The sequence below is a fragment of the Triturus cristatus genome, chromosome 11 (assembly GCF_964204655.1).
Source record: "Triturus cristatus chromosome 11, aTriCri1.1, whole genome shotgun sequence".
Classification (NCBI taxonomy): domain Eukaryota; kingdom Metazoa; phylum Chordata; class Amphibia; order Caudata; family Salamandridae; genus Triturus; species Triturus cristatus.
Genome location: NC_140594.1, coordinates 401,290,267 through 401,305,112, shown reverse-complemented (window position 1 = coordinate 401,305,112; position 14,846 = coordinate 401,290,267). Strand labels below are relative to the sequence as shown.

The 14,846-nt window shown below is 47.2% G+C and overlaps 1 protein-coding gene across 6 annotated transcripts in view; it reads right to left on the bottom strand.

The window, feature by feature from the left end:
- Positions 1 to 476, bottom strand: part of LOC146784304 (uncharacterized) — a 106,464-nt gene extending 105,988 nt beyond the window's left edge. For 2 of the 6 annotated variants that reach the window (XR_014970860.1, XR_014970861.1), the window contains exon 1: positions 304 to 475. Coding sequence is in view for 4 of the 6 variants with exons in the window: in XM_085635705.1 (XP_085491831.1) it covers positions 304 to 463 (160 nt within the window). In the remaining 2 variants the exon portion in view is untranslated. Of the gene's footprint in view, positions 1 to 303 lie in introns of all 6 variants that reach the window. The other 4 variants (XM_085635702.1, XM_085635703.1, XM_085635705.1 and 1 more) reach the window with 3 other exon arrangements.
- Positions 477 to 14,846: the final 14,370 nt, after the last annotated feature.

Here is a 14,846-nt window from a genome sequence, read left to right as displayed (position 1 = left end):
AACCTGCCAAGGCAGCCGGTATTTTTTCTCTGAGAAAGGTGGCAACCCCACGAGTCGCACACGCACACATTGGGACGAGTGGGACTGAAGATATCACTGCAAAATCAAGTATTGTTAGAATGGGCTTTATTTTGAACCCATCCCAATCCACCCATCGGCTGTGTTTGCTTGTATACCCGCCAGAGTACTATTCAGCCAAAATCTATGTGATCTCCTCCTCCCCACTGCTTTTTGCCCGTGTGATCTCTGGCTCTTCACCACGTTCCATCAACTATCCCTGATCTCCCCGTCGTATTCACTCACCCGCCGCGCTCTCCCACGCCCCAGTCGTCTTCATCTTATGCTCTACTGGACAACCGAATCCATCAATTTTGCCAAACCCAGCTCGGAAATAAGATGACAACTGCCGCCGCCCGTTCGAATGTATTAGCGTCAGCTTCCAGGATGACTTCAGTCCACTCATTGGTTCGTTAGCCATATCCCAACCTTGCTGCTATTGGACAAAGGCACCATAAGTCTGAAAGTAAATAAAGCGTCTGATTGGTCGGTGCTGGATCAAGGCGTGCTTGAGTGAACTCACGACGTATTGTTTAGTTTACGTCTTAGCAATAGCAATCTGTTACCCTTCAGAAATCCACTCCAGCTGAACCGAACCTATGACACAACCTTTTATCCACTAACATTTTCGTCACTATTTCGAGATACACGAAGGTAAGGGCCTGACTATTAAAAATATTGTTAACAATAACAAGCCAAGGGAGGCACCTGCGTTTTGCTAGGACGTGTGAGTTCGCAGCATTTCGTAGTTTAAAAAAGTGAAACGTAGAGGTGGGTGAGCCAGAAGATTAAGACGGTGAACAGAGCCGAGCCATTGGTCTGTTTTGGTGTGGTGTCCTCGAAATGATGAGTGAGACGCAAGTATAAAGTAGGACACCTCATCCAACGAGGACACTGTCCAACTGTCGCTCTCTCTATGTTCTCTCTCAGACTATTTGTTCTGATCTCATCACGTTCTAAGCATCAGTGTTCTACTAAACTCTGTCACACTTCTCCCTCCCATCAACAACACCCCAACATCATTACAAGCAAAAGATTTAACACAAAGTCACTCACAAACCCATACCCACCCCCTTAGTGGTTATGCAAAAGATGAACTCGAACAAACAAAAATAGTGTCCTTGAAAAAGAGACTAATATGATACGAATACCAAGAAAAAACAAGCATTTGCAATGCAACAGGTCTTGCATTTACGCAAGTTTAAGCTATTGGCATTGTAAATGACTGCCTTATATTTATGTTTTAAAAACATAAAAGGCATTGTCATTTACAATGCCAATAGCTCAAACTTGTGTAAATGCAAGACCTATTGCATTGCAATGCTTGTTTTCACTCGCTCCTTAGCCCCGTCTCCTCATGCGAAGGAGAGAGGGTGCCAATAGAGGAGGAGAGTGCGGACTGGCTGAGGGGGGTGAGTGGGCAGTGAAGAAGCCGAAGCTGCTCCTGATTCAGCGCGGTGTCCCTGAAGAGGGCACCACACTTATTATTAAAGTAAAAAAACAAAAAAAAAAAAAAGAGAGAGCCCGGTGTCCCTGAAGCAGGCGCCACGCTCATTACTAAAGTCAAAAAGAAAAAAAGAAAACGAGTGCGGTGTCCCTGAAGCAGGCACCACGCTCCGTATTACAATAAAAAATAAATCGAATAAACAGAGTGGTGTCCCTGAAGCGGGCGCCGCGCTCAACATCAATGTCAAAAAAAAAAAAAAAAAAAAAAAATTGTGGGCACCGCTCTCAGCATGCAAATACAACAACAAGCAGCCACTATTGTCCCTATAAGTGTCCATAATAAAGCTGACCGTGTAGCAAGCCAAGTAAACGGTCCAGTCGTTATGGGGACAACAAATGGAGACAAGGCAGTACTAAGGTGGGACTAACAAGCCTCAATCAATCGAAAGCCAGCGTTTATGAAAGACAATGTAGTGACTTAGTCCAAACGTGTAGAGGATCTTTAGATGTTTATTTGTAGATAGTTACATGTCATCCAGTTAGATCCAATACAAGACAGTACAAGACCAATCATAGACCCCACCCGGAGCAGCCAGGATGGTGCTCAACCCTTCTCAACTGACATCTCTGGCTCCCAACATTCTGTACTACATCATAGGGTGAACATTCCACTGGCAAAGCAAGAGATGCAATGCATAAAAACAGAACCAGGATATAACTAATCCCCTTTTCTTCCATATTAAACAATGAAGAAAGAAAAGAGAACAAAAAGATAGAAGAAACACAAAGTGTAAATCAGAAACACCGCAAACCATTGAGAAAACAGAACAACCAAAAGAAGAAGCGAAAACATAAGTGAAAAAAACAGAGAAGAAAGAAAAAAGGTGAGAATTAAATAAAAAATGACAAAAGGTGGCAATACCATCCCCTTTTCCTCACAACAACAATAACAAAAAGAGAAAATACAAAGCGACTACCTCAAGATATACCTACTGGCCAGGCATGCATAAAAAGAGACAAGTCAAAGCACAACACAATGACCAACAGACCAAAAGCAGACAGTAAAAAGAAACGGAGAAGAAAACCTCCAAAGAACAAAAGAACACCACAGTGAGAGAAAAACAGAGAAGAACAAAGAAAAATAGAATCCAGAATTCACAGATGAAATCAATAAAAGATACCAAAAGGAAAACTGAGCTGTAAAGGGAAATGAGACAATGTAAAGATAAATCACACAAAATCCCCATTACATTAAAATCTCATTAAAATGTCAAATACAACCTGTGTAGGGTAAAAAAAAATGAGACAAGAGGTGTCCGTGTAAGGACAACTAGTGTGGTGCTTCCACACTGTGCACTAATGCAACATAAAAGTTAGCTTATCAGGTAGGAACCCAAGTACATGGGAAGGAACCCGTGACATAGTGTGCACTGAAAGGAAAGAAATACCCTGGAGGTAATATCTTGTGCACTGAGTAGATGGGAATGTAACCCATGTGAGACACCTCATGAAGAGGCAAACATGATGTGCACAAGTAGAAGATGGGATTGTAACCCATGACACACCTCGCAAAGAGGCAAAAATGTTGTGCACTGTAGAAGATGTGAGACACCTCATGTAAAGGCAAAAAAAATGTTGTACACTGTAGAGATGGGAATGAGACCCATGTGACATCTCCTGTAGAGACAAGACAAATGTTGTGCACAGTAAAGATGGGAGAAACCCATAACACACCTCGCAAAGAGGCAAAAATGTTGTGCAATGATCAGGAATCTAGACACCTGTAAAGAAACAAAAGTTAATGAGTAAACCTAACATATACAAAGAATCACAGATGGTACATGCGGAATGCCTAGTTGACAAGTAGTCAAAACAATGGTATGAATCAGGAAACCGTAGTGGTAATGCATGAAACTATTGGACCAATATAATTGTTGAAAAACATGGCTTACTCAAGACAAACGTGGTGAAAACAACATTGAAAACAACATTGAAAACAAAATCCAGCCTTTCAAAACGTAAAAAACAACCAGACGCCATGGGTGGTCAGAGACGTCTTGTAGATGAAACAAACATGAAATCACAGGTGTGCCTGTCACCGGAATACTGTGGCAGGCGAGTGCGCTGCAGACTAATGTTCACAAGAGGTACTGCAGTGTATTTGAGATGAGGCGATAAAGAACAGGTGACGACACACTGAAAAGTATTGAAAAGTACCTCCAGTCACAAACGTTTTACCATAGAGCGTCTCCTCATCAACTGCAGTGAGCCCATCAGGAACTCCCCAAAGATATTTTAAGGAGTCCTTAACATCCTTCCGTCTTGACACGACATGTAGAAGTAGACGTGGTTGGCAAAGAGAAACATATTCCGCTCGTTGTGCACACTTCCGCTTCAAATGCGCAGCACATTGGTAAAAACTCGGCTACTCCCAAACAAACGATGGCGGCACGCACAGTGATGCCGTGCCGGATGGCTCCCGGTATCTCCGTGCATCAAGGCGTCCAATACGGCGAGAGGCTTGAAGATGAAAACAACGTCACAGATGGTGAAAACCTGTATGGTAGTACGCGGGCACTGAGGACACGCAGGGCAGCGCTCGAGACAGTTTTTGAAAAGCGCGTAGTGGTGAATCAGAAAACCAGTGTAGCCAGGTGAGTGGCACGCGCTGTGTGTATGTATGCTGAAGGCAGCTCATGCCCGGTTTGAAAATGGCATGGCAGTTTTAATGTTTGTGGCGGTTGAACTGCCGTAGTGGAGAGGCGGGTGAAGAAAAGCAAATAAAATGTAAAAGTACTAACAGTTTATGACTACAAACGCGGGCGTCCTCATGTCCTCCCCATTATAAACACAGACATTAGATTAAAGGGATGCCGACAGGGGGGCAAGGGGAAGAAAAGAAATGTCACTCTCAAAAATGTTGGAGGTTCTTCACACACGTAGTATGACCCTCCTGATCATGCAATCTAATCTTCACGATCACGCAAAGAGCGAAGTAATCCCAAGGCAGATCACAACAGGCATTAATGAGAAACAGAATCACTGGTTACTCAGTGTAGACACGTCCAGTGTCTCAAAAGTAAAACCGGGTACTTATAAGCCAGCAGCTGAGACTGGCAGGAACTGGAATGTAGTGAAAGGCAGCAGTAAAGTCTTATGCAATATAAACTTAGTGGCAGACATTTCCAGTTGAAATTTTGCAGAAGCACAGGAAGGTGTGAAGGCATCCAAAAGAGGGCGCGTTGAAACAGTCATTAAGATCAATGGCGGGTGCACAGGTACAATGGTACACATCTTCTCCAAACTCGCAGCAGCAGGAGTGGAAACTGGTACATACCTGAGCACACACACTTCTTCACCAGACAGTGTGTAGACGTAGGCTTACCCTCACTGAAGGCTCAGCACCACTTGAAGGCTTAGTCTGAAACTTAGAGATGTACTCAGGAGAGTAGACAGCCTTTAGAAGATGAACAGTTCTTTAAGTTGAACAGACTGTGCTGCGTAGACTGGAACTGGCACTTTGCGTTGAGGGCGACCGATGGGAGGTCACTGGTGGGGTCAAGGATGCCAGTTGAGATAGGTGCCAGCTTGAGTTACTGTTAAGTCTGTGGTTGTAGTTGATTGAAGTTTGAAGAGGTGGAAGTAGCAGGTTCTTTAGAAGATTAGCCAAAAATTGTGACTTAGTCCAGACGTGTAGAGGATCTTTAGATGTTTATTTGTAGATCGTTACATGTCATCCAGTTCAATCCAATACAAGACAGTACAAGACCAATCCTAGACCCCGCCAGGAGCAGCCAGGATGGTGCTCAACCCTTCTCAATTGACATCTCTGGCTCCCAACATTCTGTACTACATCATAGGATGAACATTCCACTGGCAAAGCAAGAGATGCAATGCATAAAAACAAAGCCAGGATATAACATATGACAGAAAGCCAATGACAAGTATGGGCGGGGCTGCTCGTGCATACCCTAATACAGCATGCCTCGCAGAGCGAGCAGCGCATGCGCACTGCATCAAGGCTCGGCCTAAAAATAATCTGATTGGCTCGGATTGCTGCTTTTTCCAGTCAACTCTTGCTTGTAGTGACAGACCCACTACTAACAGAGGAAACAGACGGTTCCCTCTTACTAAGGATTCTCAAGTACACGCTTAATTATTTGTCAGACATTTATCAGCCATTTATGAAACTGATCACAAGACTGCCTGTTTCACCCAGATATGAGAAGTGGCCTTTGATGTTGTGCTTAGCAGGATACAAATCAAACGTTTGTTCTCTCTTACTAAAAATGTTCTCTTGTGTGAAGGAGGCAGACAAAATAGTCTTAACACTGGAAGCGCTGTCTGGGGAACTTTTAATAGGCGATCGGCTGAGGTGCAGGTTGGGTTGAGAATCGTGGACCTGTGCAGTGAAACTTTGCAAGGAAGACACCCAGCCCAAGTCACTCAAGGACTTTGTACTATGTAACGGAATGGCAGTAATCTTTTATGTGCTCTTAGGCACTCAAACATTCCAAGGATGGCCTAAGCAAATGTCTGCAAGAGTACAGATACCTTGAGATGATTAGGCTGGCAAGGGATTTATGAGCAAGTGAATAATTGTGTGGGAGATTGAGACCTTCACATCCAGTGTCTTCATAGCTGAAAGGATATGTTTGTCTGGGTAGTAGATTTGACTTATTTCATCAATGTGCTTGTTTTCTAAACATTAAAGATTATTGAAACTACACGAGTGCATGTTTGTGTACATTCCTCATTAGTTTAACATTTAGCTAAGAAATGTTAATAAAAAAACTCACTATAATTACCATAGATGTGGTTCTTTTTTTCCTGCCAAAATGGAAAAATATTTCCACATATTTGGGGTAACTATAAACACAGTTTTGAATTTCATGAGAACGGACCCGTGCATGTACTCTTCAGATCTTGATCATTTGTACCACTGACTGAGATATATAGTTGTTACTGTGCCTCTCAATGTTTTCTCAGTTCTCTTATCAAGTACATTTGTAGCATGCCAATTGGTAAGGTAACAAGCTCTTGCAATTTTTCTTTCTTAAGACTTCCTTTAAACCTTTTACTTTACATCTTTCCTTTCTAAAAAAGAAGCAGTCTTAACTCCCTCTATGGAAAAGGACAATGATAAAAAAAAATCATGATTGACTGAGAAATGTGCTTGGAGAGGTTCTAAAACTTCCATCCAAGGAACAGATACCGATGCATGAAGTCAGCTGGTAACTGCCTTTACTGCAGTCCATGCCTAACTATCTTGATTTATCCCATACTCACCCCATGTAACTTTATGTACTGGCTTTCCCCAGAACTGTTTTTGTGGCTGTAAAATTGTTATGTGTCATGCAAACAACACCTCACCCCATAGGATATCACGGTCCGTTTTGCCAAGTTTTGCTATTGATAAAAAAAAAGCAGCTAAAAAATAAAACTTGCTGTTATTTTTTTACCAGCATACAATGTGCCTGTCACAAAAATACTGTAAGCTGGGAATAGGGATATCTGGTGCCAGAGTGCAGATTTCAGTTCAAAATCTGTGCTGTTTAGCACTATCCAGACATGTCGCTTCCGAGCGTGACAAAGAAAGTTTTAGAGAGAGCACTGTTACTGCGGCACCCTCCCCACATCGTGATGTAAGGTGCTGGAGGGGATCGAGGGGGATATAGTACCAGCTCCCCCCGGCACAATGCTGCCACATCATGCTGCTTAGTTGTCAGAGGCTGGTGGAAGTGGGTACAGGAGGGCTGGAGGGGATTTCAAGAGGTCGACTGCAAATGGTTGGGGGTGATTTGAAAAGAGGTGATGGGAGGGATTGGTTTCAGCTCAGCTGCCACAGGGGCTGGAGGAGTGTGGGAGGGGGATGATAAAGAATGGACTTGGAGAAGCCATGAAACGAATGCTGCAGGACAAAGAGCAAAACCGCTGCTGGATAACTGAGAAAGACAGCATGAGGGCACTTGCCAGGTGGGGATGAAAACAGGTGACAGATGTATCAACCAGGAGGAAGGGGCAGGAGGATGCTGATTTGGGGGGGATGGGTAGTGAGGGGAATGCCGGTCAGGCAATACTGGAAGGTTAACATACCTGCCGTGCTCTGGTCTCCGCAACCTTTTCTTCCTGGCTGTACTAGTCACTAGGTTCGAGCTTCCTGGAGGCAGGCTCTACCTCCAGAAAGCTTAGTGGTGTCACAGGCCATGTAGATGGGGAGGGAGATTAAGAAATCATCCGTGTCCTGGCCACCCTTCCATTGTTAACCCAGCGTCAAGAAAAGAAGAATCAGAGGGACATATTCTCAAGGACTTATCGCCAAGTTTTCTGCACTTTAGCGCAGCAAAAGTGGCGAAAGAATTATCTCCCCATTGTCAAGCTGGTGCAAACTGTCGATATCGCCAGTTTTCCAGTGATAGCCTCCACAAAAAACATCGCCACGGATGAGAGCGACATCTAATGATATTCAGAGTAGGCGTTCCTGTGCAAAAACACACGAAAACACCACTTCGCGATATTCTCAACGACCAGCCAGATCTGCGATGCGATCTAAAAACAGGCGATAAGGCGCGTTAGCAGCAGGGATTTAACACCTGCCTTTTACTGGTGTAAAGCAGGACGACTACCTGCAGTATGAAAGGGAGCCCAGCCCAGAGCCACATCTGAAGACCAACACATGTCATGGAGATAATGATCATGCAGCTCGGAGACCCAAGAGGTCCACAACACCCACCGCCACCACCCCCATGCCCCCCCGGACCTCTTCCCCCAGACTACCACCGAGGCAGCGCAGAACAGAACGTTTCGAAAACAGCATGGCCCCTCAGCCACACAATAGCAGAATGTGGGGAGAGGCGGGAACCAAGTATGTGTGAAGGAGGCAAGTCACCCATGAATAAGAATGCACACAATGCCAAGTGTGGCGGTGATGTGCTGGACAGACCTCAGTATGCAGAGCACAGACCTGTTCATGTGGAGATATACTGCTGGTGTTTGTAGTGTTGTGGACTGTGGACGCAACCATGTTACCTCAGGCAGTGGGAAAGCCCTGGGTCATGTAGCTGTGTCGTCCTCCCCTGTAAGCGGAGTGGGCTTGTCCGGCGTACGCCGGTCCAGCATAGGAGTGTGAATAAATAGGCCGGGGCCCTGGGCGTGGTTCACTACCGGGATGGCTAACGCGTCTGCCAGGGCCGCATCCCTCACCCTGCCATGAGGCCGCCGCCATGACCGCAGGCCTACTCAGCCGATCACTGGCATCTGCGACACAGGCCCCCAGCGAACCCAGCGGCACAGCACCGCGGAGTTACGTCTGTGCTGACTACTGCCTGCGACCTACACTGCGGTCAGCAGGGCTCACAATTCAGATCGAGTCGCGATTGCAGATGACGCAGTCCAGTAGGCAACAGACATTGGTACCAGTGCGGCCCACCCAGACCACGCATCATCGCAGGCTATGCACACGCTGAGCACCACAGGTGCCACTAACTGTGCACCACAAGTCAACGCCACGTGGCCTTATTGAGGCAGAATTCATTAGACAAAAGACATTGCACCCAGTGCGACCCGCCCGGATGACGCATCGTCACTGGCTGCGCACCCCCTGAGCGCTTCAGGTGCCACTAACTCTGTGCACCACAAGTCAACGCTACATGGCTGTGGGCCCATGCTGACCTCTGCCTCCGGCCTACACTGCGGTCAGCAGGGCTCACACACATCCAATCTATTCCTGACCTTCACAGATGATGCATCATCGCTGGCTGCGCAACCCCAGAGCGCTTCAGGTGCCATTAACTCTGTGCACCAAAACTCATGGACCCTTTATGATTAAGTTACGTGCTGTGGACTGCGGACGCAACAATGTCACCTCAGGCAGTGTGGAAGACCTGGGACGATGATGAGGAGTCAGGTGTAACACACCCCACTGCAGCTGCAGCAGGAATATCCCTGAGGGACACAATCATTGACAATTCTTTCACATGAACACTCTCGGCTCTGATGCCCCTACCTCAGTGCACCACAAGTCATGGCCCCTTCTGATTGGATATTGGGTGACCTCTGTACTTGTTCCGGCTACCTCCATGATGCGTCGCAGTTGTTTGTGTTATGTTGGTGTTTTCTGTTTCCGCTTTAATAGTGATCACTGTTCAAGTTGTTGCCAGCACCAACCATGCCCTGACTGCTGGCTCACACTCACCCCACACCCATCCAGCACAGACGTCACTGGATATGGGATCCTGGTAATAAAAAGGGGCCGGGCGCACATGCCCATAGCCAGTTCCACTACCTATCCAAGTGTGTCCGTGTGGTCATTATGTATGAATGATGGCCCCGGGCCCTACCACATTACATTGTGCTGTGGACAGCAGACACAACCATGTCATCTCAGGCAGTGGGTAAGAGCTTGGACATGTAGCTAAGTCCTCCCCCCCCCCCTGTAAGCTTCAATGTTGCAATGTAGCATGCATCCGGAGGGCGGGCTTGCACAAACGGAGTAAAGAAGGAGCGCAAGACCTCTCGGGGTCCAGGAACATACATGCCAAGTGTTGTGTGTATCTGTATTGCCGCAATATGAGCCAAATGCCTAGCCACATTATCAGCGCCAGTTCAGCCAGGCATGTACTCTACATCTTTGTCCACACTATCCAACATCAGTGTTGTCAGGGTTGTGGACATGCTCAGACAGGCATGACAATACTGTGCCGTAGGAGTGCAAGTGATGCAATCGCGCAGTACACATAAGTAAATGGGTTTGGGGGAGGGAGGAGCAGCTGTGAGGCAACATAAGTGATGCCGCTCATATGCCACATGCAAGACATGTCAAAAATGAATCCCAAAGTCGCACTCTTCCCACCCCACCAAGCCACTTCACATATCATGACTGCAAGCAGATTACAAACTTACACTAGGGATGAAAGCTCCTTTGTCTGAACTATCAGGTGGAAGCACATCTGCATCTCCGACCTAGGAATTGCATGTGCCCGGCAACCCCTGACAGATGCTATAGCAGCTGATGCCGAATCCCACATTACGCACAGCCCGACGAGAGACCAACGTATACACACCCCACACACAGGAGTCCTTGCTTAAAGTGATCTTGCATGGAATGGCCTTCACACTTACTCCCACAACATCCCAGGCGTACAACCGGTGCACACTAAAAGAACTAATTGATCCGAGATGTGGCATTTCATCCACAGAACTGGCGCAGGTCAGAATAGTGCCGCTTCAACAAGAGCCACTGACGCAATGGCCGAACATCCCAGACACATGCACAACCCCTGCCATGTGGAACTGATCCGTGCACGAATGCTGCATTTACTGGGGGCACTGCATTGGCAGTGATGCGGATCAGTTACCGGCTAAGCTTGCGCCTTGCCAACGTCACCTGCGTTCAGCCTGTGTTGCATTGTCGATCCTGCATATTCAAGTGGTCTATGGATGTCTGCCTATCCAACAGGACGGTAGCTGAACTGGATTTTGACATTTGTGTGCGCCCCCTGTTGGCCCACGACCAGGAGTGTCACCGTGATACCAGTTTATGGGATGCCTTGATACTTGGCATACATGCTTGCAGCTGGACCTGGGAGATTGCACACGAGGATTTGTGCAGTGACCACATTGAACCGCTCCCCTACTGGGCTGTAGTGCAAATTGGTGTAAGGGGGTGGACGCAGCACATCTGTCCGGACCTGCTAATGGATCGCCTCGCCGTCCTGTTTGATGAACTCGACAACGACCTCATGTTGGAAATGTTAGCCTACGAAGCTGCAATCGCTTTCATGGACGAGTAACTACGTACCTGCAGCCACAACAGATTGGAACACATTGCACATGTCCCGACACTTCATTGCATCTTGGAGATCTGGTCACATATCCCACAACAGTGGACATGGCTGCATTCACCTGGACTTCGAATACAAGAGCGCACAACAACGCTGCTTAACACACACCTGTGAAAGGTGAGGCACTCCCCCGGAGTGGACAGCGGCACTTGGCAACGTTCTTCATTCTGACATACTGCTGCATTGGTCTGCATGTTGTGGCACTTATCTTGCCCGTACTGACACGCATATGCTAATAAAGTCTACACACCTTCACTTGTATTCAGCTGTGAGGAGTGTTGATTTGAATGACTGTCTCAATGCCTATCTGGGTCACGGCCATACATGCGCATTGATACCATTCCCCAGGGAGTACCTTTTTGTGGAATCACTGTCCCTACATTCATCCATACTTTCATTCTTGATTGATAATGGCCATGACACATCTGTGTGAATTGGAATGTTTTATTCACTTTGAGTGGAGTGTTAAACTGGACCAGTACAGGGCCATGCAAACCCCACTTTACATTGTTGGCGAGTGGAGGGCCAGCCAGAGTCCTTTCGGCATCGACAAGTTCATAGGGAGTGGAAGACTACAGTCCGCAGTGTCATTGCTGTGTCATTGGTAACCAAACCAAATATGGCAGTCCATGTCAAGGTCCAAGGTGAGTGTCGCTCAGTGTATAGGGGGGGGGACAGTGGGAGGTGTTATTGCAGGGCATGATGCAGAGGGCAGAACCAAGCTGAACCCGGCCATATGGCGGAGATGAATGCTACCACTTCATTCTAGCCACAAAGCCAGATTCATCATCATCTTTGTCCTCTGATGTGTCAGGTGCCTCACATGCAGGTGGTAGTGTTTAGTCTGCATCACTGTGTGGAGAGGTGTGGTGCAGCGGCCAGGGCAGCTGACCGGAGCAGAGGGTTCACGGTTCGATCCCCAGCTCCAGCGGTAGCTCAGCACCGTGTGACTCTGGGCAATAGCTCACTTAATTTCCACGACGGCCCCCAGCGCCTTGAGACCCGTAAGGGTGAGTAGCTGCGCTATATAAAAACGGACTTACATTTTTTTACTGACACTTCATGGGGAGAAGATGTGGATGTAGTAGTAGCACCAGCATCCATCTGCGCCAGGCCTTGTGGTGGCAATGCCATGAGGAGGATCTGTAGGGTATGGAAGATCACAGCTACATCTCGCTGGTGTGCAGCCGTGGCAAACATTCTTCCCGCCTGCATCCGCTCCATGTTCCTCCGCATGTGTCCCAATTCCTGGGTGACATCGCTGGAGCCACTCTGACTAGACAGTTGTTCTTGGCTCAGAGTCATGACTCCAGTGATGTCAGCCATGGCTTGTTGTAGAGCAAGGAGTGGACAGTGGGTGTCCGTTAGGGACTGTGAGTGGTCCCTGATGGGACTTAGACACCCACGTATGGCATCTAATTTGGCTGCCATGAGGTTGAAACCCACCGGCAGCTGGTCAGACATCTCCCCCTGGCACCCTAACACGACGTTGGAATGCCATGTGTTGGTCATGGGGGTCCTGGGAGACAGCCGTGGTGGTGGGTGCTTCCTGCTGTATGGTCTGTGCAGGAGGTGGGGTCTCATGGATGCAGCTGGGCTGCCGGAGCTGTCCCTGAGCTGTTGGAGTGCATCGGTGTAAATGTTGGGGAGGTCCTCTTCATCATCAGTGCTGTGTTGGGTCTGCTCTGCAGGAGCTGTTGATTCTCCCTCTGCAATGTGGAGGGGAAATGCAGATTGGCATTGTGTTCGCATGTATGTTCACGCATTGTACAGGTTTTTTGTCAGACTGCATGGCAATGTACATTGTGAGGAGACGCCTATGTGAAGCGGGACACTTGGCATTTCTACACCATCAGGGATGTGAGGTTGTACTTGTACATTGTGATCTCAGTTTCCTGCTATGCCAAATGCGAATGGCTATTTTCTACACACAAGCGGCAGCAGTTGTGTCCTCTGTTCGGTTGTAAAAGTGTTGCAGTTTGTACCACATTGTCAATTTCGAGGTGCTCTGCATCTTGTGTGTGTGCCTCATTGTGTGTGAGATGCCCCTTCGGCTCAGATTTGGCTGGCCCTTATCCCTTTTAAGGCGGTTTGCCTTTCACTTCTATGCTTATACAGTGCTGAGATGTTGCAGACTTGAGTAAATTTGGGCTCTTGGTCGGAGTTGTGACTCTTGGGCATGGTTTGTCAGCAGATGTGCTATACTTACTTGTGCATGTGTGCCATTGTGCCCATCTCCCTCCGTGCTCCCAGTCCCTGGTCGTTACTCACCCTGTTGCTGTTGGCTCAGGTCATGTTGTGCAGTGTCCGGTCCCCCAACTCCTGCCTCCGTCTCCCCAATGATGGTCCCAGGCTGGTCCTCCGAGGGGCTTGTGGGCCATTTTGACTTTAGAATGTAGTAGCTGATAAAGAGCTGGGCTAGTGCTGGGATGGTTAGAGCCATTCTATAGTGTGTGAGAGAAGAGCACACACCAGTAAGATAGTACAGTCTGTTACTGCACCCGCTGCATAATTCTTGTGCTATGCGTCTCAAGTGCAGGTCGAAGAACCTGGTACACCCCATCACTTATCCTTCACGATGCAGAACAGAGCACCTGCAGGAACGGGAATAGAGGGTGCATGAGCAATAAAAATAGCTCAGTGAGTACACACACCTGCTGCCATCATAAGTATAATTGCTTAGTTCACCCGCACTCTAGCATGGTGCTCCAACATTCCTATGTCTTCTTTCTCTACCTTTGCCTGGAAATATGAGCTGTGATCTGGTTGCAGTAGCACTCTGGCTAAAGGCTCACTCCCAAAGTGTGTTTGGCAGCTATTAAAACCCCAACTGGTTCCTAGATTGCTATGGATCTATATTTTAGCACTCTACCCCAAACCACTTCTGGCTAAAGATGTACTTTGTGTGAAAAAACAGTAGCACATTTGTGTGTTATTGTATTTGCATTTTATCTGGAATGAAGGGTGGGGCAACTACTGGAGGGTCTTTTTTGCCTGTAACCATCAGCAATAGGTGCTGTGTACATTGCTTTATGTTCCAGTTATCAAGGGTGTTAACCGTATTTGCTGTCAGTGAAAGGTGTGCGTTTCTATCTTGTCTGAATGGTGGGTAGGTTATTTTGAGAGGAGTTGTAGATTTTCCTTAATTGCTAAAGTATCAAATGCACTATACATGATGGGGTTGTGTGTATTTGAAGACCTTTACACCTCTTATGGCTAGGAAGCAGGCAGAGATGTGCTTGTGGCATGTTGGCATGTGAGCAGTGTGTTGGTCTGTGCTCTAAATATACTGGTTTTGGTGTAGCTTTGGGAGCCTTCCACCTTCAACTTTGTTTGGGTCCTTCAGGGAAATATTAGATGCAAATCAGTGTGCAGAAGGGGAAAGATGAATGGTCACAGACCACAATGACAGAGAGAAAATGAATACGAGTAATGGCACTTTGGATGTTTGTTCAGCTGAACAGTTAATATTGGATTCAGACATCCTGGTAGTTGAAGCAT